The sequence below is a fragment of the Gopherus evgoodei genome, chromosome 4, assembly GCF_007399415.2.
Source record: "Gopherus evgoodei ecotype Sinaloan lineage chromosome 4, rGopEvg1_v1.p, whole genome shotgun sequence".
In the NCBI taxonomy this organism is placed as follows: domain Eukaryota; kingdom Metazoa; phylum Chordata; order Testudines; family Testudinidae; genus Gopherus; species Gopherus evgoodei.
This window is the reverse complement of record NC_044325.1, coordinates 108049264-108065792: the sequence shown is the minus strand read 5'-3', so window position 1 is coordinate 108065792 and position 16529 is coordinate 108049264. Positions and strand designations below refer to the sequence as shown.

At 42.1% G+C, this 16529-nt stretch overlaps 1 protein-coding gene and 1 long non-coding RNA gene across 4 annotated transcripts in view; both read right to left on the bottom strand.

The window, feature by feature from the left end:
- Positions 1 to 974: 974 nt before the first annotated feature.
- Positions 975 to 7798, bottom strand: LOC115650470. Of its 2 annotated transcripts, XR_004000100.1 has the most exons (5): positions 7679 to 7798; positions 6599 to 6704; positions 3854 to 3940; positions 3142 to 3218; positions 975 to 2260 (listed from the first exon to the last, which is right to left on the bottom strand). It is a non-coding gene; the product is annotated as an uncharacterized LOC115650470 (long non-coding RNA). The 2 variants fall into 2 exon arrangements; XR_004000101.1 differs by lacking the exon at positions 6599 to 6704.
- A 4194-nt stretch (positions 7799 to 11992) lies between these two features.
- The window catches only part of NUCB2 (nucleobindin 2), a 57674-nt gene continuing 53137 nt past the window's right edge, over positions 11993 to 16529 (bottom strand). For both annotated transcript variants that reach the window (XM_030560490.1, XM_030560489.1), the window contains one exon: positions 11993 to 16219. In XM_030560490.1, coding sequence (XP_030416350.1) covers positions 16098 to 16219 — 122 coding nt within the window. In that variant the 3' untranslated portion in view covers positions 11993 to 16097. The remainder of the gene's footprint in view (positions 16220 to 16529) is intronic.

Below are 16529 nucleotides of genomic sequence, written 5' to 3'. Positions count from 1 at the left end.
CCCTTATTTCTTTATGTTTGCTGTACAGTGTCTTTTATATTATTTGTGTTGCTAGGACCCTCAGACATGGACCAGGACCCCATTGTGGTAGGCACTGTACAAACACAACAACAATAAAAAAGAAATCTCTTGCTAATCTATTTAGTTTATATTAAATTTCTAAAAAAAAAAAAAAAAAAAGGGTGGGGGGGGGAAAGAATCCATTATAAATATCCCTGAACTGCTGAGGGCTGTTCCTTTTCAGACAAAACAAGTCACATCTGAGGAAGGAAGAAGACACAAACAAAAGCTGCAATTTCTGTCTTTCCCACTTGCAAATTAGCTGCTAGGAAGTTACAGGCACAACACAATCTTATTGTGACCTGGCAAACTTTTCTGCATGTGTTAAGGTGTTGATTTTACTTTGCCTTTTCTTATTGCAGCAGTGTTGCAAAATCAAATGCCTTATGTACCTAAGCTAAACTTTTGGGGGAGGTTTAGGTTGGATATTAGGAGAAACTTTTTCACTAGGAGAGTGGTGAAGCACTGGAATGGGTTACCTAAGGAAGTGGTGGAATCGCCTTCCTGAGAGGTTTTTAAGGTCAGGCTTGACAAAGCCCTGTCTGGGATGATTTAGTTGGTGTTGGCCCTGCTTTGAGCAGAGGGTTGGACTAGATAACCTAGGGTATGGCTACATTTGGAATTTCAAAGCGCTGCCGCGGCAGCGTTTTGAAGTGTGAGTGTAGTCAGAGCGGCAGCGCTGGGAGAGAGTTCTCCCAGCGCTGCATGTAAACCACATCCCTTACGGGTGTAGCGTGCAGCACTGGGAGCCGCGCTCCCAGCGTTGCTGCCCTGATTACACTGATGCTTTACAGCGCTGTATCTTGCAGCGCTCGGGGGGGTGTTTTTTCACACCCCAGTTGCAGCGCTGTAAAGTGAGAGTGTAGCCAAGGCCCTACTAAGATCCTTCCAACCCTGATCTTCTATGATTCTAAGGCAAAAAAAGAGAAAGGAAAGAGACAAAATAAGGAAAAATGACACAACAGGGTGACTGGGAAGGATAATAGTAACTCCAGCCATCAATCTGGATGCAGCTGAACCTAATGCAGATAGTGGTATTAGCTGGTGTGCTCTTCTTGGTCAGTCAGGACTAGGGCTAGTCAAAGAGTTTGTGTTGAAACTCTTTTTTAAATGGACAACTGCGTTTGCAAAACATTTTTCACAAAAAGTGTCTGCTTTCTGTGCAGAAACTTAGGTTTTATTTATTTATAAATATATTGTCAAAAGAACATCTGAAAACTGAAATATAATAGCAAAAAACCAAAATACTTATATTCTGAAATGCCATCTTGATGGCACTTGGGAGTTGTAGCTCAGGTGCTCTGTGTTCCCATTTTTCATTCTGGGTCAGATTCTCCAGCCATACTTCAATTCGCATTATACGCTGCTGCCATGAGAGTACGATGGTGCACTGCCTCCCTTCCCCTGTGTAGTCCAACCAGTGAGCCTTGCCTATAGAGGAGAATGGGGGCATGAAGCACCCAAACTGCAGCTCCCATAAAGCACTCTAGCAGCATTTCAGAACTGAAATATTTGGCCAAATCCCAAAGTATTTCAATTCTGGATTTTGGCCAAATATTTTAGCTTTTTGACAAAAACAAGATAGAAGTTTTTTTGGTCAACATTTTCCAGCAAAGGGGGGCAGGGAGGGAGAGAGAGGAATTCCAACCAGCTTTATTTGAGACATCTGTCAGGATGAGGACCATGGAGGTCCAACAAATGGTACATTCCTGGATCCCAGCTGAGATATGAACTTGAGATTTCTGCTGCCACCCTCCACCAGTGTATCAAATTTCTTTCCCAACTTCCTCTCTTTCTGGGTCTGGATTTTGGGCAGAGGTTCAGATCATTTTTAATTATATCTGAACCAGTTCTCCCATCCATGGCACGTGTATGCTGTCTCATTATAACTGTCATTCTGGTTAGAAGTTTAAAAGGAACAGAGTAACTGTTCATTGAACCCTAGAAAGTCAGGGATAGAGTTGCTGTTTGATGTCCACCTTCTTCACTGTATGGAGATTATCCAAGTTTTAAAATGTATGTTTCTTCTAGTGGTCCATCTTCAGTATCAGCCTCACATCTGACCTTGCATTCTTTATTTTGTTCTTTAGCTTTAAACGTCACAGAGAAAATAAAACCACCTCAGACTCAGCATTTTCTATTCCTTCGTCGGTGAGATATTTCCCCTTAAACCAGGAAATGTAGATGTAGATCTGTATTCCTATATAAAACAGTGAAATGTCACATCCTCACCAGCCTTTGAGTTCCTAGTACTGCACTCTGTCTTAGCTGTCTCTTGACTAGAAGGGCTAGGGCAGTGATTCTCAACCTATTTACCATTGTGAGCTGCATCCAATACTATCTGTATGGCCCTGAGGATGTTACATGGGCTGCAGCTGTGTGCTGATTGGGCTATAGGTTGAGAACCATTTGATTGGGGCCTAAAAAGGATACAGTTGTCATGAAACAGGATTACAAATAAGCCTACATAATGATAAGGCCTCAGAAGCAGGGACCTTCATATTTGCTTTATGTTAGGATATGTTTTGCTGCTCAAGTTGTCATTTTTACATAAGTCATAATTTTTCTGTTCACATGTGACTATTGCCTGTTAAGCTTACATAAATAAACAGAGGTGTAGGTCCCCAAATCCCATATCTCATGGATGTGCCGGAGTCTGGGTCCATCCATGAAGAAGCCTGGTGTGGTCACGTTCCTTCTCTGGTCCCCATGGGCCTCTCCAGCTGCCTTGCCTGCCATGGACCCCAAAATCCCCCACTGCTACCTTCAAGGGGTTTCCAAAGTGTGAAGAGGGCTGATGCAAAGTATTACTGATCAGTGTTAATTTTTGTGTCAGTTCTCAATACATAGATTTGATAGCGTAACAAGGCACAACCTCTCCAGCCATGCCCCTTCCAAGCAAATGAATCCCTGATCCCACAGATAGACCTTCAAGGGCATGGAGGAGGGAATGATTGCCTTCTCTCACTTCTCCCAGTAGGCTTTCCATCCCTGTGTCTGAAGAGGAAAAGGGGGTGAATAGGGCCATTGTTATGAGATGGGGCTTTGCAGTTTCATCTCAGTTTTAGGTATAATACTCACTTGTTGATGGCTTTGTGTGGTTCTGATTTACCGTCAGAGTAGGTATTCATTCACAGCTAGTTGAGAAATCTTTAAATCTTTAAAGGGGAAAGCAAATACCATGTTACCTATAATATCAAGCATACATTTGTAATGGGGTAATTAACATATCAATGGGAAAGCACACAATGTAAAATTTGTCCAACTCCATGGCATCCTTATCAATATGTTCTCCTTCCCTGTTAGTCAGTACAGCTCTGTGATTTCATATTCACTCACAGAGGACATCTGACTGCAGCATATAAATAACTTGCTGTTTCATTTATCTTCTGAAACCTTTTAAACAAGCCAGTTTTTAGCAGGAATATTTTGGGATGTCACCTCTCAATTTTAGTGATTAAAAATAGAAAGTGACAAGTCTTTTTCTCGGCCAAGCTTTGGGATCTGTACTATAAGAAAGTGAACATGGATAATTCAGGGCATAGCACTGAGAGCAAAAGGTGGACTAGGGTTTGGAACTGAACTTCCCAAGGCAGTAAAATCTACCTTCATACAGATATATAGATTCAAATATACTTAGTGCCAGATTCTGATACCTTCCCTCATATTAACTAGTACCTTACTCCACATGCAGCGCTGTTGAAATCAATGGGAATAGTCACAGGGCAAGGTACTACTCAACACGAGAAAGGGAAGTAGAATCTGATTTTAGGAATTAAGCCATTCTGCTCACCTCTGAGTTTCAATTCAAAGGCTCTCTCTATACGGGAGTGAGTTGTTGGATTAGTAACCTCACATCTGATCCTTCTCCCTCTGTCAGCTGCATTTGGAGTAAATTTTATTTTAGTTGTAGAAAAACATAAACCATTTTCACCAATGTGAGTTTTTATGACACGGTTTTCTTCAAGTAACTTGGCCCAGGTTTTATACCACACAGATTTTATATCTTTAGGTGCAAACTCCAATATGGAAACTTCAAAACAGACAGCCTGATTAACATTAAGCAGAAACATCAGGAAGCTTAGCTAAATGGGTGAGAAAGTGTTTCTGACAGTGAAGTAAACATTTCTGGAAACTAATCAGTATGATTATTAAGCAAAGTAACTAATAAGAAATAGCGTACACACACTTTTTATGTGTCTTGAGCCGCTAGGCTTTATTTTGCACAGAGCAAGTGCAAAGTATTGCACAGATTAAACATGCTGAACTGAACAGGGAGTGCAGGGGACTGATTCTGCACTGCCACCAAATTACTCCTGTGTATATTCACAGGGGTAAGGCAAAGAGAGGAGTCTGTGGCTAAGAGAATGCGAGGACTATGATTAAAGCCCTTGCTCCTCAAACACCTCCATTATTAGCCCAAACCCAAATCTGTCTTGACGAAAACAAAACCCGCTGTCTGTCAGAGGCAGAAAACAAGACCTCCAGAAAAAATCTAGTGTTGGGCTGTGGCTAATAATAATAAATATGATTTTATATTTATATATATTTCTGGACTTGTATAGTGCTTTACATTTACAGATATTAAAGCTCTTTACAAAAGAGGGGAAACATGATTATACCCCTTTTACAGATGAGGATAGAGGAGGCCAGGGCAGAAAGTCCACCAGTGGAGGAGGTGGGATTTGTGCTACCCCAAAGGGAGCTAGTGCTCCCCAGGAAGGGGGCATAGTCAAGGCACAATTTGATCACTGAGTCAGGATATCTCCTTGGCAGTCTTCATTTATTGGGTTCTCATAAATCCATGTATAATCTCAATTTGCCCAGGCCAGAAAATATAAAATAGGGACATCAATAGTAGCAACTCTGCCAGCAGCGGTTTCAGGCACCAGCCCCGAGGGCGGCAATCAGGCAGCCTTTGGCGGCGCGCCTGCGGGAGGTCTGCCGGTCCCGCGGATTCGGTGGCAATTCGGTGGCGGGTACGCCGAAGTTGCGGGACCAGTGGACCTCCTGCAGGCGCGCTGCTGAAGGCTGCCTGACTGCCATGCTTGAGGCAGCAAAAAAGCTAGAGCCTCCCCTGTCTGCCAGGCCATACCAAAGATGACTTCCTACTCACTGTAGCAAACTTACACCTTTGTACTTTACCCTAAAATTAAAAGTGACAGCAGAATTGTTATATATACCTGGGAGTTTTAGATACATTTTTTGTTTGTTTGTTTGTGTTATGGGCTTTGTCAGAATCCTGTGTTTCACCATGAAACCAATGTGTCTGCCATAATCCAGAGCAGTGGGTGTTAGCAGAATATCAGCCAAGTAGAAAAATCCATTCGTATCCAGCTCTGTCTCCTCCACCAATGAACCCTTCCTGATTACGCCATCATCCTAGAACTAACACAACTAAATATTTTTGGGATAGAAATCCGCACCTTTGAGGTTAGAGAGAGGGGTTTTCCATATTCAGCATTTTTTTGAATTAAGAACAATACCAGTAACATTTCGAAAACCTGCAAAGCCGTGGATTTCTGTCCCAAAGATATCTAGCTCTGTTGGTTCCAGGATGATGACATAATCATGAAGGGTTCATTGGTGGAGGAGGGGTTTTCCGTACTCAGAATATTTTGAATTAAAAACATTTGAAAAACCCACAAGAGGTTTGGACAAAAATGTGTTTTACCTATAAAAAAAAACAAATTAAGAATTAAGAAAGCTATTAGAAATGGTATGGTATTTGCCAATGATAGATATAATCAGAGGACAATGTAAGAATTATATCAAATAGATGATAAAGTTGATAGCTACTACGAGTGATGCTTAGGAAGTAGGAAACAAAGGGTCTGAGGCTAATAAAGGAAAGAGACTGGACTCTATTGACTGTTGCTGGGAATTTTGTGTTTAGTCATTTATACCAGTTCGAAGTAACTGTAAAATGCTATTATTCTTGTTTGTTAGTGTCTAGCACCCTCTGCACCAGTGAAATTAAATATACAAGGTGCAGGGCAATGGCAAACTGAGCCCATTGTGTCTTTAGGTAGATTAAAGACATTACAAGAATTTCCAGTCTGAATCTGTTGAGCTTCAACTTCCAACCATGGGATTATATTACGCCTTTTTGTCCTAGATTAAAATCCATCTATTTCCAGAAGTCTCTGCCAAACAAGAATAACAGCATTTTACCCCTATTTTGCACTGGTAGATACTTGTCGTCCATTCAGGTCCTTTGTTTACTTTCTCTTGCATAAATTAAATAGATTGAGAGTTTAAGACTGTCAGTATAAGGCGTATTTTTCCTTAACTCAGATAATTCATGTAGCTCTTTTCTGAGCTACAAGAATTTGTCAATATCTTTTTTTTTAAGCTGGAGACACCAGAAATGGATGCAGTATGCCAGTAACAGATTCCCCAGTGCTGTATACAGAGGTAATACCACCTCCCTACTCCTACTTGATATTCTCTTGCTTATCTGTGCATGGATCACATTCACTGTCTTAGCTGCAGCATCACACTGGCAGCTCATGTTCATTTGGTTTTCTATAATTACACTTTTCAGTGTAAATCCTCTTCTGTGTCACTGCGTTCCAGGATAGGGTCTCCCATCTTGTAAGTATGACCATTCATCCTAGACGCGTGACCTTGCATTTGGTTGGCTGAAAAGGAATGTTGTTCAAATGAGCATAGTTTATTCAGCGGTTCTGAAGCTGACCTGTTCTCTTCATTGTGTCATTTGCCAATTTTACCTGCAATGATTTTATATTTTTATGTCATTGATAAAGATACTGACCAGGATTGGGCCAACAACAGATCCTTGCAGGACCCCACTAGAAACACCCCGATAGGATGATGATTCTCTATTTACAGTTACTCTTAGTGATCTATCAGTTAACCAGTTTTTAATCCATTAAATATGGGCTACATTGATTTTTTGTATAGTTCCCACTTCTTCTATCAGAATGTCATGTGAGACTAAGTCAAATGCCTTACAGAAGTCAGAGTATATTGTATCAACCATAATCTTTACTCAACCTGTCACGGACTCACAGATCATGCCCCCTCTTGGCCCCGTGAGGTCTGTGGGGGGTGCCCCTTTCAGTGAGACAGCCCTTCTTGGGGGTCCACTCTCTCTCGGGGTTAGGCCCCTCCATCTCCTGGAGCCGCACCTCTCGGAGCCTTAGCACACCTGTTCCTTGCCATGGGCCCCCTCAGGGAGTCCACTTGCTCTGGACCCCTGGGGCTTCCACCCCCCGAAGGGGATGATGCAACCCTGTTCTCTAGACCAGAGTGCCTCTCAGCCAACGTAATACAGGAGGGTTTACTGAGCATTGAACACAGCGCAGGAAATTCTCAAGGCCTCAGGCCTGGCCTCCCTCAACATAGCACATCCTAGTCTCCCTTGCACCCAGGTGGGCTCTGCCTGCTCTCTCTCACCAGCCCAGAGACCCACCTGCTTCCCAGCTGGGCATCTGATATCACCTCCCCCAAGCCCCGCCTCTGTTCATTGTCTTCTCTCCAGGTAAACAAGGTCATAAACTGGGTTGCCTGGGCCTCCTCTCCTCTCTTCTGTCCTCTGACTGGTCTGGCTGGAACGAGCTGGTTAGGTCACCGCGGTCCTCTCTTTACATACCATTGTCCTCCCACTGGCCAGAACCAGCTGCACTCCTGGGTCTCCGAGTCGTCAGGTCACCAGTCGCTGGAGTGTCCATCCTCCAGGCCATCGTCTGGGGTCCCAAGTTCCCTCTCCAGTCCTCTGTAACAACAAACTCCCTCTCCCCTCACCTCATTAAACCAGTAACACCCAGGGACACTAAGTCCCACTCCCTCTGCATGCAAACCATTGGAAAACAAGGAAGAAACAAGACAATCCCCCATTTCGTCACACAACCAAATTTGTAATATCAAAAAAATAACATTGTTTGCTTGACAAGACCAATTTTCCACACAGGTATGTTAACTGGCATTAATTATGGTACCATCCTTAAATTCTTTATTGATTGTGCCCCATTCAGCCTTTCCTGACTGATGTTTGCCTTAGATCAATGTCAGGCTAACTGCCCTATAGTTACCTAGGTCATCCCATGTGCCCATTTTAAACACTGGCATAACATTAGCTTTTTCCCGCCCCTAGTCTTCTGGAACTTGCCCACTAGTCCAAATTTGATTAAAAATCAACACATACAGATGGCTCCAAGAGGTCCTCGGCCAATTCTGTTAACACTTGAGTGCAAGTTATCTCGTGCTGCCAATTTTAAAACAAGTTTAACTTTAATACTTTTAAATATCCTCTCTTCATAGGAATACATCATCCCACAAATATCCCCATGAGAATTAATGCTGGTGCAAACAGCATCAATTTCTGCTCTAGGCATTTGCCACTCCCATATAATGTGAAGTCCATAAACAGAGAGACCCAAGAGTGTCTTGCACAAAGAGCAGACCATTAAATATTAACTTTTTAAAATGAGGGGATAGGCACGAATAGTTCTGTTGCAATGGATAACTTCAACAGTGAACTCTAATGCATGGTCCTCAGGTTCAGGTGTAAATGTCACCTGGCTTACTGTGGTACAGATTTGTTGCTATATCAAGTTGAGGGACCTGGGTTTTAATTGCAGCCTGAGTTCTTAAAAGCCTCTCATCTGGCGCACCTGACACTGTACTGGGTGGTAATCTGTCACCTGGCAAAATAATGTGATGGCCTCCCCACTCTCAGAGATACTGCGCTCACATACAATAATACAGAGTGATGATTTTGTAAAAAGTGTTCACCCACAGGTGATAAAAGACAAACACTCATCATTTTCCTGTGCGAGTTCATTTGAGAAGACTGACCTATCCCCAAAGGAAACTTACACAGCACTTTCAAAAGACAACCGTGGAAGCTTACATTCATTACTCTGCTAGATCCTAAAAGTCATGGACTGAACAGAGACATTGGATTTATGGCTTATTACAACAATCTGTAACCCACTAACTCCTTCTTTGTCCTATGACTGCAGAGGTGTTAAGGGGCCACACTACCTTGAATGGTCCCTTATAATATGTGCTAACTACTTATGCTAAACAATCTGTTCCACCTTTCATCTTGGCTGGGAGTACCTTTCCCAGCCTCTCTCTCTCACCAACAGAAGTTGGTCTAATAAAAGTTATTTCTTCACCCACCTTGTCTCTCAAATGTAATGCAAGTTGTCTTACCCAGCAGGACCTCTCCTACATGTGGCATTATTTCCTTAGGTGGCATCGCAATTTTCCCCCCATAGTCTTGGCACTAAGTATAGTTTAGTTTCTGTCTTACTGTTTTAAGTGAAGACTAAATTGTATGTGTAAGACTAATTTGTGCAGGCACCGGTGGGGGTAGCTGTCACTGTGTTTAGACAGTATTTCTATTTGTCAGGTACTTTGTTCACCTGTACCTCATCCTAGAAAAGATCCAATCAGGATGACCTGTACTTTGGGCTCCCATTCCTCCTTTTGCCTGTTCTGGCTGCCCTTCTGCAGTGCTTCTCAATTTAGCTAGGGAAACTTCCCTAGAACTGGGTCTTTGATGTTGTTTTGTCTAATGAGTCCTCTCCATTGACTAATTACAAAACTGCGCCAAAGACATTGCTTCTGCCAGCTTCAAAACCCATCCTGTACCCTTCCATGCCTGCTTACTCCAACTCCAAGTAGAAAGCCCAGAGCGGGTGGCAACCGAGCTATGTAAAGAGCCCGCAGAAAGCTTTGCTGTTGGTAAGAGCTAAAACGTTTTCCCCAGCCTCTTGCTGTTTGCAAATGCAATAACCAGAAAAAAATCAGTTACCCAGTGTGACTTTGTGCAGTCTATATGTTTTTATAAAATGTAATAATAAGTGAATATAATGTAACTGAGATATGCTTCATGCAAAAGGTCTCTTGTAAGGTATCGTTATACAGCTTATATTTACTGAGTGTAATCATCCTATCTGTATAAATGTACCACTCTTGTATCGGAAACTAGAAATATAACTCTGAGGGCCTATTGTAATTATGTTAAGTGTGGGCCATTAATGGTGGTTTGGAATCTTGAGGACTCCCATTAACTAGGACCATTGCCTGCAAATGGCTGTGTTTTACCTGTAAGTCTTCCTGTATACATGTGCTGGCAAGTGGGTAATGAGGTCTTGCAATGTCATGTGATCATGTCACTTGAACTGGAATCCATCTTTAACCTGGTGTCTTTCCATTGAGAAGGAGTGGGTGGGAACTCAGAGAAGGACAAAAGGATTCCTGCCTTATGCAAAAGATATATAAAGGGGTGAAAGAGAACAAGGAGAGAAGAGCCATCATGAAGAATCCCTTAGCTACCACCTGAGCTGGAACAAGAGCTGTACCAGGGAAAAGAATTGTGCCCAGGTCTGGAAAGTGTCAAGTCTGATGAAAAAACTTACTGAAGCATATCTGAGGGTGAGATTATCTGTACTCAGTTTGATTAGACATAGATTTGCGCATTTTATTTTATTTTACTTTACTTGGTGACTTACTTTGTTCTGTCTGTTACTACTTGGAACCACTTAAATTCTACTTTCTGTATTTAATAAAGTCACTTTTTACTTATTAACTCAAAGTATGTATTAATACCTGGGGGAGCAAACAACCATGCATATCTATCAGTGCTATAGAAAGCGAACAATTTATGAGTTTACCCTGCATAAGCTTTATACAGGGTAAAACGGATTTATTTGGGTTTAGACCCCATTGGGAGTTGGGCATCTGAGTGCTAAAGACAAGCACACTTCTGGGAGCTGTTTTCAGGTAAACCTGCAGCTTTGGGGCAGGTAATTCAGACCCTGGGTTTTTGCTGGAGCAGATGGGAGTGTCTGGCTCAGCAAGACAGGGTGCTGGAGTCCTGAGCTGGCAGGGCAAACAGAAGCAGAGGTAGTCTTGGCACATCAGATGGCAGCTCCCAGGGGGGTTTGTGTGATCCAACTAGTCACACCCAGTATCTCAGACTCCTGCACAAGGGGAAGAGAGTAAGCTTTTAGGCCCTGCCTCATGCCCGGGGCTCTCTTGGTTAGCCCACAAAGAAGACTCTTGTGGGAGCATGACAGGTGATCCCCCAAGCACCTAGCAATGCCAAAGTTGCTGCTACAAGCCAGGAGAGAGCGCCCCATCCAGTTCTTCCCCCCTCCCTGCCCCTATATGCCCTTTGCCCAGGGGCAGCCAAAGTTGGCCTGATCTTTCTTCTCCCTCACCTCCCCGCTCCGCCTTATGGGACCCATGATCCTGCCTTTACTGGGCTGGAGCCTGCCACACAGACACAGGAGCAACCGGCAGCTATACCTGGCAGAGCCCACTCCCCACCCCATGCTCTGAGGTAGGCTGGGGGATTCACTGGCCCGGGTCAAGGCAGTGACAGGGCTGAGCGGTTCCCCTTCATTTTCCTCCCTCGGACACGCACCCCAATAAGGCAGCTCCCCGGGTGGGGCTCGGAGCCAGCAGGTGGCTGCTGTGACTATCTAGTACAGTGACCAGGCTGCAGGCACTGTGCAGCCACCCACAGGTCAGTGCCCCTTGGGCAGCACCTGGGAAATGTACCCGACCAGCCCTGGCTCTCTGGGGCTGTCAGGGGGCTAATCCCCACTCTGTAGATCAGGAACTGACCCACAAAAACTGGCACTCTCATCTCTGTTTAGGAATAGTAAGGTTGTCATGCAGTGGCTGATCAGACACAGTGTGTATATGCTGAACTACTGCTAACACCAGAGTATGTTAACAATAGATTTGCAGCCTTTACTATAACTTTTCTGGCAGTTGTGGCTTTACATCAGACTCTCACCATCATGTGAAGGTGCTTTCTGTTGACTAACTTGCCTCCTTCAAGAGGCAAATAACATGCAAATTATTTCACTTAACTCAGTGATCACCCCTTTGTCATCCACTCCAATATCATAGGAACAATTTGGTAAAAAGGAAACACCAAATATCTTGCTTTGAGTTGTTTCAATTTAATCCAGTTCAAATCTAATCTATACAAAGGATGAGGGGGACAACATTTTTTTCTACAAATATTGCACTGGAGAATATGAATTTTTACAACATCGACCAACCTATCCCTTTCCTTGCCCCCATCCCCAACAATAATATAAAATAAAAATGCGAAATTCAATGTTTACATCTTTTAGAGTATTGGAATTTGTGTTAAAACCAAGTTGCATTAAATTTTCTTTGAATGGCCTTTAAGACAAAGTAAAACCAAGTAAGCCTGAAAGTAGTGGTATCCATGACACTTCAGTCCCTGGTACAGCTTTGAAAATCTAGTAGGAGACCCATTTATCACTTTCTGTTCCCTCATTTAGCTATAAACATCATTTTTATTCATACTTATGACCTTGAGAGGCTTCTGAGAAATCAGTACCATGGTGACAAAAATCTGCAGTTGAGATGCACGCTTGAAGTGGGCAATACTTGTTAATCTTTCCATGCATGAGAAAGCATCCCCAATAAAATGTTTCATCCAGGAAACAGAAGAAATGAAAGTAACATGCTACAAGTAACTAAAGCTACAAACATTGCATTTATAAGCATTATTTCTGGCACCCTGCACAACATCTTTTTAAGGCAGAGGGTTCCTGACAGAAGGAGAACTCAGCGATGCATCATTTTTCATCCTGTTTTTACAAAAAAATACTTAAGTGAATTTAGTATTGGAGAAGGGTGCCAGATTGAGAGCACTGGTAATTGCTTCTGGAACAGATGCTGCATGGGTAGCAACAGGACAAGCTTTCCTACATGCCCTGCTAATATGCCAAACCCTGACCTGAAGACTAAACTTTTGAGAGTAAATTCGGTCTCCACGTCCATTCACTCCTTGACCTCTTTGCATACAGTAAAGAAGGGAACAGTTTAAGGTGGGCTTTTGTGCAACGTAGACAACTGTCCACTAGCAAGTTGGTTAATGTCATGAATGTTTTAGGCCAGACAACTGTCAGTAGGTCATCTTTGACTAGAGCTGGATTTGAGCCAAGAATCGAAAGTCTGCCTGTTTCTTGTAAAAATGTGCTATATCTCACTTAAAAAAAATCTATTTAAAGAGGTTAAATTGATAACAATGTATGAAAAGAAAACCGACAGAATGACAGTAGACCCACAGGAGTTGATGTGACAGTGTGCGCTTCTTCACTGGGAGCTCACTCTGCTGGTTGGCATAGAGTGATGCAGCTGCAGTATAAAAGTTGAGAGATTTTTGCATGCAGAAAAATGGTGACACACAACGAAGTGACAAATGAAAACTGGCTTTCCCTGCATCGTTGTGTCAGAGCAGTCACAATAGCTGTGGCAGACACAAAGGTATGGAAAAGCCTGTGTTCAGCACCTAGATACCACAGTACTTTATGAATACTTTGATGTTTGAAGGTTTGGAATAAAAAATAAATGACGATAAACCTATATAATGCCCATCTTCCCATAAAGCACAAAAATAAGACACTGATTATTATAATCAATCAGAACATAACTAAATAATGTTGCATTTAGAATGGGATTTGATCAGTGATGTAGAGTTGGATCATTCTACCCTTAAAGGAGGGGAAGGGGAGGAATCTAATGTTTGAGTAAAACAGTTACTAAGCTTGGAGCATGTCTCTCATAGGGTGCAGGTGTGATTTGTTGCAAATCCAGTTTTATTTTGCATTTAAAAGATGATCTGTACTGCATTATATATAACTGTACTGAATTATTGGGGATTGAAAACAACTGTGATGGCAGAGACTTAACACCAAGAGAAGCTATTATTATTTGTATTGCAGCAGTGCCTGGGGACCTCAGACAAGGATTACTGTTCCTTCTTTCTGGGTGTTATGCAAATGTATGGCCGGATCACCCCTCTTGCGGTAAAACCCATGTGGAGGAGAGAGCAAATCTCCCCAAGTTTCCCCTCATGGACTCCTCTTGTACAGTGTGGCTGAACTCCTATCTCCCAAGAATCAGCTTACAAACCCAACACCAGGGCCATCCACTGGGGAAGGCCCTGTGCTACATCTGGCGTCCCAGTGCCACCTTCTTGTGTTCATGCTAGTATGACTCTACCGGACCTGGCTACAACTGCCCCGAACCTCCTTTATGGGGGGATTCCTAGCAAACAGTTGGAACTGCAGAAAAGTAATTTGATCTCTGGACAAATAAATCAAATTGACGTAAAAGTAACAAGGAAATACCAAAGACCTGGATAGATTGATTTGAGGAAAGGTTTAAAATGTTATACATCTTGAGCAAACTATGAAAGAGGTGAGGTGGAAAGAAACCTACCACTGCCTGAACAGGGTCAATACCAAGGAGGAAAGGAACTGTGGCCTAAATACAATTAACAAGATGAAATGAAGAAAGAAATCAGAACTGATCATCAGAAAAATTATCCTGATAAGCGAGCTCCATTAGACCTTGTGGAATTGTTTCCCAAGGAAGAACATAAGTCATTTAAATCTAGATTGGAGAAAGGGAATATGTCCCATCCTGCAGGAAGAAGTCTGCATGAGCAGGAGGGTGAAGGACATCTAAATCTCTAAATTCTAAGATGCTACAAAACAAATGTCTGAAAGTTCTTCTGTGAAAAAAATACTGCTTGAACTGCTTTGCAAATACCCATCTTTCTCTAGTTATTATGATACATGCTGGCATGCATCTCTCCAGAACAGAGGCTCACTTTTATTTATTTAAAAGTTGACCCATTCCATGCAGTGACATTGTATAGAATGGGAAGGAAATCTGATCCCGATTGGAGGGAGGGATGTGTTTATATAAAAAATCAGAGCCAGCTTTCTACAAAGGGAAAACATTCTTGTTAAAGGAATTGGGTTTGGGCTTTAAGATGCTTCCTTTAGGTCTGAAATACGCAATGCATCTTTTTCTATATTTTAGCAAAATTCACAGGTAAATCAAATAATTTCTTGTAAAAGCTTGGGTTAGCTTGAAGAAACCAGTTTGATTCCAATACCAAAAATATACAGTCATGACACGTGCCCATTTCAGGGAATTTCATAAAATTATACCGATTGTTGTAAAACTAATGAGAACTAACAATGTGAAACCAGAGAGACTTTAGCAGTCAGAATGTCATGTCTGAAAAAAGTTGTTTGAAACATGCTGTGGATTTTGAAAGGAAGGTTTTACCACAGGAGGTAGGATAATATGCATAGAAAAAGACCGAGTCCTTTTCTATTTCTCACAATATTTTTTCATCGACCAAAAAAACCCCTCATTTTAATAGCATGCAAAATGTTGAGAGCAGGTAGAAGATAATGAAAGAAAGAGGGACAAGAATATAGTTTTAATAGCCAGTCTGCAAGATGAGCACCCAGCTGCTACACTGGATTCATCTTAACAATGAGGATGGTTCAAATCAACACCCCATAAGCACAGTATTCTGTTTTGAAGGCTTACAGTGAAGTACGTAGTTATCTGTAAACATGAAAAGTATTCACTGTTCTAAAATTCTTTGCTGTGGTTACATTTTTAAAAGTGCAGATTTCTTGAAATTAAATCAGAACAGGGTTTTTTTTTTAATTTGGTCTCAAAGGAGAAAAGGGTTGGCACTACTGGAAACTGAAGACCTCCATTCTTGGGCCTAGTTTCCCCAAATTCTGCAGTTTAGTGCTTCTGAAAAGTGTTTCTATATGGAACAGGATTGGCTGGATCTCTAGCCCAGTTCTCCGCTTCTCCAGAAAGCGAATTTCTGATTAATCCCTACCTATTAGTAATAAGGACTTCTGTGCTCCAGGGACTGAGTTGTTGGAGATTTGCTTACAGAAAATGGAGAGATGCTGCTTTTGTTATTTCTTCCATTCCTTCCCTCCAACCCCCCACTCCCTTTTATCCTGCAATTGATCTGCCTGTTATCTTTCTCACTGATACACTGAAGATTAAATTAATCTAATTTAAACATCAGTTGGGTTTGAATTGTAAAGCTGTAACATTCCCAATGACTTTACAAGCAAGTGAAGAAAGTGGGCAGTTCATATTTCACTCTTTCTGTTTAAGACCCCAACCCCACCCCCCCAAATAATAAAGACTGTATAAAGTTGAGGCACAAGTGGTTAAGGGTGAATTTGAACATGATCACTTCCGGCGGCTGCTTCTTGAACTGGTATGTGCCCTGGTGGTAAAGGCTGATCACCTGCAAGATGGTTTTGTGCATTTCCGACTTGGTGTTCCACAGCTGTAAAACAAAAATAAGAAACAGTGTCAATCTTTTAAGCAAACTGATCCCAAACTAGAGAAGTCCCTGAAAGAAAATGACAAGATTCCAATGTATGTGTAGCTGCAATGTGCTTATTGTGAATAAAATGGTCTAGATTTTGCTAATATGACCATTAGGTTCCATAACAGTATTAAACGTCAGATTATAGGCCCGCCTAGCAGTTGCTCCATTCTCAATGGATTTTTTTTTTTTGGTCTTTCTTCTTTTCCCCTGCCCCATAAAGAGAGAGGCTTTTTTTATTTAAACAATGTAAAAGCGTACTATAGAG